General features: G+C 33.6%; 1 protein-coding gene across 4 annotated transcripts in view; it reads left to right on the forward strand.

Annotated features, from left to right (window-relative positions):
* WDR17 (WD repeat domain 17) overlaps positions 1-8,309 on the forward strand; it is an 82,479-nt gene extending 74,170 nt beyond the window's left edge. For 3 of the 4 annotated variants that reach the window (XM_037526462.2, XM_037526464.2, XM_037526463.1), the window contains 4 exons: positions 431-532; positions 1,966-2,064; positions 2,408-2,591; positions 4,718-5,012. In XM_037526462.2, the coding sequence (XP_037382359.1) occupies positions 431-532; positions 1,966-2,064; positions 2,408-2,591; positions 4,718-4,837 (505 nt within the window). In that variant the 3' untranslated portion in view covers positions 4,838-5,012. Of the gene's footprint in view, positions 1-430; positions 533-1,965; positions 2,065-2,407; positions 2,592-4,717; positions 5,013-7,940 lie in introns of those variants that run through there. The other variant, XR_008554054.1, reaches the window with a different exon arrangement.
* Positions 8,310-8,559: the final 250 nt, after the last annotated feature.

The raw sequence follows: 8,559 nt of genomic DNA on the forward strand, positions 1-8,559 counted from the left end.
CAATTTTTATTTCAATATCCATGTGGGGAAAAAGATCCAGCACCCTGTGAAACTTGGCAAATGCAGTGGATACTGATTACCCTTTCCTAGAGTTTACATAATGTATCAAAAATTCCAAAATCTGACCATATGTATTGAAATTAATGAAATTAAATGAAGGCCAGAAAAGGGAAAGAGAAGACAAGAGTTAAATATTAAATACTTTTATTAAACATAATAATTTATGTTATAGCGCAAATGTCTGAATAGGATTGATAAGTCAAACATCTTCAAGTTTAGAAAAAGTCAAATTTAGAAAACTTTCTAAACCTCTTTTGTTATAAATATCATCCTTTAGAAGATAGAGGCACAGTACAATAACTGTAAATGAGATTAATATTCTATATCTCAGATTATGGACTATTTTGAAAAAATAAACATTTTCTTTTAGAGCTCGAAATGAATTGCTCATAATATATGGTTATATTGGTGCATTATTGGCTATCAGAAGACAGTACCAAAGTATTGTTCCGGCACTTTATGAATACACAAGGTAAAAACTGTTTCTTTTCTATTATGAGACCCGATAAATTCCTGTTACTAAGATGGCTCCACTCTAAGTGTATCCTAAAAGGCGTCCATGCATTTATCTATTTAGTATGTACTTTATAATAAAAGAGCAATAGTAAATTATATGAATTAGAAGTGAATTAGTCTGTAAACAATAAAAATCCTAATTGTAGCTTAAACACATAGAATTTATCGGTTTTATGTCAAAGGCACTTCAGATAGGCCTTCCAGCACTGTCAAATACAGGTGTTCACTTATTCCAGGAAGGGCCTGGATTCTTCCCTTCTTTTGAATCTGATTTACCTTCTTTCGTTTTAGTTTCTCATAGTTGCGGGATAGTGTCTAGTTCTCTATTGTGTCTACATTCTAAGCAGGTTAGAGAGGGAAAGGTGGAGCCTCTCTAGTAGTGTAGGGGTTAAGTCTCAGCACTGTCACCACTGCTGTGGCCTGAGTTAGATCCCCAGCCAGGGAGCTACCCACATGGTGCAGCAGACCTCTCCTGCCTTGCCTGCTGCTCCCCTCAGCCATGTATTTCAGTAGATCTGTCTGTTCTGCTCCCCATTTTGTGTCTGGTGAATCCCCTGACCCCCTACACCTCTGACCTACACCCCGGTTCTTCTATGCATTAAATAAATAAACAAACAAACAAATAAATAAATCTGGGTGGGGGGGAAGAGGGGAAGGTGACAGAGATCACAAGAGGCTTTCTCTTGGCAACACCATGTGGGTCAGGAAGCAAAGTCCTCTCAGGTGTGTCTGCCTGATGTCTCTGGCCAGAACTGTGTAACCCTACTTTTAAAAGGACATGAGAAACTGGGGTTTTAGATTTCCAATCTCTACGGTAGAAAGAAAGGGGATTTGTGAGTAGTAGGCAACTCACTAAATTCATGCATAACCTGCCTGCCAAACTCCTGTATTTCCTAACAGCTTGCTGAATTCCATTCATTATGCTAAAACTTGTTATGCTCAAAAAATCCACAGCACCTTCCATTAAAAAAAAAGTTCAAGTCTACTAGTTCGCTAAATTATAGTAGTTTACTCCTAGAAATGCTGACACTCTGGGTCAGCAATTTTTCTAAGTACCCTTTATGTGGCACAGAGAATTCTGAGAAAAACAAAGCTTTCTCTTTCCTAACTTCTGCCCCGTGTGCAGCAGCTGCCACCTAAAACTACAGAATTGTAGAACAGAAGCTATAAGGCATCGCAGGAAAGCTTGTTTCTACACAGGCAGCCTAACCATACACACACACACACACACACACACACACACATATTCACAAGTCTGTGCACAGCAGTGCATAGAAGTAGTTTTGAATATCCTTTTTTAAGCCTAAAATTGCGTTATTTAAGGCTTACTTGCTTTTTGGATAGCTTAGTCTTTGCTGTCAGATGTTAATTTCTTCTTCACATTTTCAGTCAGCTATTAAAACGTCGGGAGGTGTCAGTGCCTTTAAAAATTGAACACCTTTCTGAGGAATTGGATGCATGGAGATCTTGTACACAGTTTAGCAGCAGGTGAGTGAATATGAAAATTGGAATTCAGAAGGTGTAACTTTACAGAAAAACTTTTTTAATGTGTATAGTCTTGTTTACCTTAGCAGAACAATGAGTTTTGATTTGTTTGGCATATATTCAGTAATTATTTGCAATGTTTTTCTTTCCTGCCCTTTTCAAGTCCTCTGGTTTACAATAAATTAAGTCTAGTTGATTTATATTATAGAGAGTAACTAATTACTAACTAGAGAGTAACTAATTACTTATAGAGAGTAACTAATCATCTGGGACTGTTTCTAACCTAAACCTTTACTAATTCTGTGATTCCACAAAAATGAAAATATAACATGTGTTGAAAATGTAGATCGTTGGAAGACTCTCCATATACACCCCCGTCAGATTCACAAAGAATGGTTTATGCTACTTTGCTAAAGAGAGTAAAAGATGATCCACTCAAAGGAGTTATTGGACCAGATTATGTCACTGGATCAAATCTCCCAAGTCATTCCGATACGCACATCTCTTGTCTTACAGGACAAAAAATTCAGGTACAACCTTCATGTTTGGTATAAATTGTGAATTTCCAAATTTTTATGTGTTTCATTATATTTTGAAGTGTGACCTTAGATAAGTATAATCTGAATAAAAGTAGTACTTATAAAGAGGCCTGAGGCCTAATGAGAAAATATCACCATTACTGCTTTTATAGTTACTATAGCCTATCTCTCTCTAAAATAAATCCATACAGTGTTTATACCATTATTATAAAAGCAATTCATGTAATAGATATACTTAGAAACAAATGATGTGTATACTTAGTAACAAATGTTTTAAAATACAGATCATATCCTTGGAGAAATTAAATAAGAGAAACAAAGCACAATCAACAGTTATACATTATTATATCACAATAGGTTCACCTTATAGTCTCCATTCGTATTTTATAAATACAAAGAAAATAACAACTGACAGCTGTATAATAAAATACTGGTATGTCATGCATCTTACATTGATTCACTGAACTTTTCAGCAGTTAAAAATCATTGGGATCCATCGTGAGAGAAGACTAACTCCCAAGGAATGGTCCCTAATGTAAAGTCAGTTAATGATGATGAATGATGCTAGAGTCTCCTAGTGTGACCCAGGGGTGCCATTATCTTTAGAAAATAGAGAAGTCTTCATTATCCGAAAGCCAGGACCAGGAGTAGGAGTCTCCATAAAGTAAACAAAGCTGAATCCCCATGAAATGCTAATTGAGACGACAGATTAGCCTAAAAGAATCCCACCTCCTAGTATTATACACATTTTACTTAGTTGATTCTTTTCCTAATGTAATCTATTTTAATATTGACTTTTCTAGTACATTTCAAATACTGACATGCCATGCTAGTAGAGAAAGATTTTTTTTATACAATCACTCAAAATAAGTTAGATAGCTTGTTACGAATGCACACCCTCACCATAGCTGGCTTGATACTGCAGACTATTTAGGTCTTCAGAATGCAGCAATATATTCCAAAAAGATAGACGGGGTACTTAGTTGTATGTATGTTTACTATCCACTTATATTCAGAGAAAAAGAACCCAAACAGTAAATTCAATAACTTATAGTTAAGAGAAAAATACACTTTGTAATTCTAGAATGTATCTTCAGTGCCACTCACTGCCTCTCTGAGCCATTTCGATCAGTAGCACTTGGTGCTCTCTTGTTCTCCTGCTCCTCCTCAGTTTCTGAGATAGCCAAATGACCTAATATCTATGCTGTCTAACCTCTTCGTTCCCAATGGTTAAGAAATGATCCTAATTATCTCAGATATCCTAAGGCAGAAATGACTAATCTGGATGAAGTCCCTCCCTTCCAGGATACTTAATGAATTTCAACAGAAAATCAGTATAGTGTGGTTATAACAGTGAAGTGGTTATAACAGTGAAATTTCAAGCAACTTGGTATATCTAAAAATACCTAGAAATAATTTGCTAACAAAAAGCTGTATCATTTGGAACCATGTTAAAAAAAAAAAAAAAAGACCCTGATACCTTGATAGCTTTAAAACATGATTTATAAAATATTCTTTTTAAATCATGTTTTTGCCTTGTAAGGGCTTGGAAATACAGATTGGACCTTCAGAATTTTTTATATTTAGATCTTTAGAACTACCTATACCCACAAAATAACTGATGTGACTAAATTATAAACATGGTAGTAGATCACAATTAATATGATCTTAAATTATATACACATATACAGAAAGTGATTTTTTTTCTTCTCTGGAGAACTGGTTTAAAGTTTCTGGCTTCAGTAATTTCCCCAGCTGTGCCTATGACGCTATGTTAAAATAGTGAAGTACACTTAAGTCTATTACTAGGCCTATATGACTTTATAAAATGTTAACTTTCTGGTAATTCAATGATTAACAATACCTATTTTCGTTGATGGTACTACTGTTTTCAGCGAATTCAAGTCATAAAACTAAATCCCATTTTTAAAGACATCAGAGCGTAATGTTGAAATATTTTTGTTTCCTTATGTGGTAGCAGTTCAAATAACCTATTTTTTCTCGTATGTAAAAATATCACCAGTATTTTTATATTGGAGTGATCTGTTTCTCAAGGTTTAAAAACATGCTGTGAATTTATAATCTCATCTTTTTTTCTCAACTGTCACTCTGTGCAGGGCCCTGTGTTTTTCCTTGAAGATGGAAAATCCACTATCTCATTGAACGATGCTTTGATGTGGGCAAAAGTGAATCCATTCTCTCCTTTAGGGACTGGAATACGACTCAATCCTTTCTGATAGTTTTTTTTCCTCCGTGCTTATTGTTTTTTAAAGAAGAATTTTTAAGGGTTAGTATTGCCTTAACCTTTGTTGTCCAGGAGCCAAAGGTTGGGAGAAAGACAGTGGGGGTGGGGAATAACAGTTGATTTTATTTCATTAACTTCAAAAAATAAAATATTTATATAATTTCAAGGAAAAAATAGATGTCTCCTTTACCAAAACAAAAACAAAAACAACAAAAAAAACCAACCATATTTGAGAGGAAGCCCCTTAAAATTATTCAGGGCTGCATAATCTAAAAGAGCATAGAAAAGTTTCACAAAGCATGAAAGTATCCAAAATACTACATTGCTAAGAACTGAAACATAATGAAGAGTGCAGCATTTAGAATAGTGCTTGCCAGAGAGAAGTACCCAATGAATATTTGAGTAACAGAATATCTCAAAATATGGAAATGTAAGTTAGATGAAACTGATCGTCGGCCCCAAACTCCTATACTGCCTTCACGAAAAGTAAACAACTAGTTCAAGTTCATATTTAGTCAAAGCTTTCAGCTGTGTTTGATAACTATCAACAAATGGACATATAGGCAAAAGCTAGAATTTTATTTTATAAGAAAGAAAATATTAACATTTTTAATCTGAAATTCAACTGTCCAAGGAAAAGATATAGGTAATACAAGCATGAAGAAAATTGAGTTGTGAAAAACGCAAAATGCAGTCAAAGCTCTATGAGAATTTGCAGTTGGTAGTAATCTACTATTTTGAAAGATATTTTGTATGGATGGATATTACTTTTGATTAAAGCATCTAATATTTACATAATCTATTCAATTTATACTAACTCAAACAATTTATTTGATTAAAACTACTTTCAAATAAATTTCTGTAAGCAAATAGGATACTAGTTGATGTTTTGGGCATATTATGTAAATTCAAGTTTTATAAATATTTATTAAAATAAAAAGTTATTTTTTAAAAGTCCTGAGGTAAGACTATCATATTTCAATTCTGATTTTGAAATTTATTAAATGAATACATACTAAAAAGAATGCTACTTTGATACTCAAATTGTTTTATAGGAATTATAGATGTTTTTGTCTAGCTAAAGCGTAAACTCAGAATAGTTTTGATCTTAAAACTTATATTAACTTTTTTAATTTACTTAACGCCTCAAAAAGACATTATATGCTTTAAACTCCATTTTATAAAAATATAATATTATAGAAAAGAATGTATGTAACTCAGAGAGGCAATGGGTATATCTCAGAGGTATTTTTTGACACAAAGTGATATATGAAATTCAAATATTTTTAGATAGGAAGTTTTATTCATTGTCATGTATATACCAAAATCTCATTTAAAAATTACATTTTAAATCCCACTATTATTCTTTTTATTTTGTTTTAAAATAAATTAAAATGCCTGCCCTTTATGCTTTATATCAGAGCTATCTTACATTTAAATTATTCATGTGTAAACAATTACTACCTTCTGTATTTTTAGTGACTTCAGGAAAATAATGTTTTTATGTATAAAATATGAAGAAAAATATCTTACAACACTTAGCACACAAAAACAATAAAGGAGAAACCCAGTTTGTCTAAAATCTAAATTGGGTTGATTCAGCAGCTGTCCCACTGTTCTATGACTTCTACAATGTTTTACTACTAATTCTTCATACAATTATAAATGTCATTTGACTATGTCAATCTGTATATATTGTGACTTAATATGGAAAACAAAGCAATTTTTTTAAATTGTAAAAGTGTTTATTTTTGTTAGATTTCCTATTCCTGAAAACCCAAACAAATATGATACTATTTTACTATCTGAAAGTGTTTGTATTCCCGATAATATGGACAAATTATTTTACAAGTTTAAAGGCACCTTTAGGAAAGAAGAGTCTATTACACAAAGATTTTTAAAGCATTGGAAAAATAGTTTTCCTATGAAAATTATTGACAAAATTGCCACATCAAATGAGTTACATCTTGTGAAAACATATGATTTTTTTGTCAATCAAAATTAATGAAATGTATATATGTTTCCATGAAACCCATCATAAGTGGTCAGGAATATGATTGCATTGGGTCCATGACTATACTTTATTGCTCTTTTAACAGGAAAGGTGATACTTTTTTGGTCTGAAATCAAAGAATATCAAAAGATATCCTGAATATAGTAAATTAATAGTAAAATTTAGTGTTTCATGTTTAGTCAGAGAGAAGATATCTTTATTAAAGTCAATACTTAATAAGCACTTATACCATATCCTTGATATATAAGTGAAATAAGTACTTTTATGCTGAATTTAAATGCCATATGACTGAGTGACAATATGGCATGCAATTTATTAATTTTTATGTATGTATACATGTATTTCAGGTTCCCTGAATTTTAATAAATATTGCAGTTAAAGCCAAATATGGCATAGGTAACTGCTAAGATAAATGACAGTTTAATCCCTAAAACTACCATTGAGAGAATTGTCTCTCCATAAATGCTGGGGCAGAGTAATCATGGTATGAAGGGCTGAGCGCTCCATCTGTATTATCCCCTACTCTGGAATACAGGAACATTATTTCCTTGAACTGTTCAGGAGAGTGGTTTGCCAGTTGTAAGAAACACTGACTACAATTAAACCCAAATTAGTACAAAATGGGAGAAGGGCTTACTACTTAATACAAACAGCTATCACAGAGGTGTCCATTCCCATAAGCATTTTACTAATGTATTGAAAAGGGTCTGTGTATATAGGAGCTGTAGAGCACTTAGGAAACTTAAATTCTTCCTCCTGTCAAAGGACCCTTGTGAAGTAGATGTTCCTAAGATATGCCTGTAGTAGTGGTTTCCAATGCCATAGCTCCTCCTCAAAAAGGTCTTCAAGTCACTTCCTTTCACCATACTTGCTGCCTTCATTTACTTTATTCACTATGAAATGAAGATATAGAGTATTTTATATTCTTCACAGCTCTTCATAGGTCATTCAGGAGCCTTGGGAACTTATCAGATTCAGGCCATATAGTGTTTCGAGGAGGGGGAGCAGAGTCGAGGAAAAAAGGGAAACATATTTGACTCTTTACCTAAATCTAATCTTTTTCTCTGGATCTTTTCCTCAGCTGAGCTTCAGAAGTCTTGCTTCTAAAACCCTTTCCTGAAGAGCTAAATTTTATTGGTTGAAATTTATTATCATAATTTTCTACTTTCGATTTGTCCCAGTAGAATTCAAGGCGACAGGTAAAAAATATATTGTTGACTAAGATTTGTATTTAACTCTATCCTTTACTCAAATAAAACTAGAGTCTAAACACATTTCTAAGAAGTCGGCTATTTTATCAGGACTCTTTATAATTTGTTTTACCAAATATTTTCTTTATTTCTTTTTTTTTAAGATTTATTTATACATACAAGAAGTGGGGTACAGGCCAGAGTCGTGGGGGATGAGAGGACTCACCAGAGACAGAGTAGGGAACAGAACAGGAGGACTGACCGAAATACACTGCTGCGGGGAGCAGCAGGCAAGACAGGAGAGGTCTGCTGCGCCATGTTGGCCGCTCCCTGCCCGGGGATTGAATTCGTGCTGCAGTGGCTCTGGATAGCTTTATAGGTTGCGTCTTAAACCCTTGCATCACCAGAGAGGTCCCAAATATTTTCTTTTTTAAAAAATATTTTGTAGAAGAACTGGGGAGTAGGCCAGAGGTGCAGAGTGGTGAGAGGATTCACCAGAGGCAGAGAGGG

Source organism: Talpa occidentalis, unplaced genomic scaffold (assembly GCF_014898055.3).
Source record: "Talpa occidentalis isolate TD23 unplaced genomic scaffold, MPIMG_talOcc4v2.1 talOcc4.4, whole genome shotgun sequence".
Classification (NCBI taxonomy): Eukaryota; Metazoa; Chordata; class Mammalia; order Eulipotyphla; family Talpidae; genus Talpa; species Talpa occidentalis.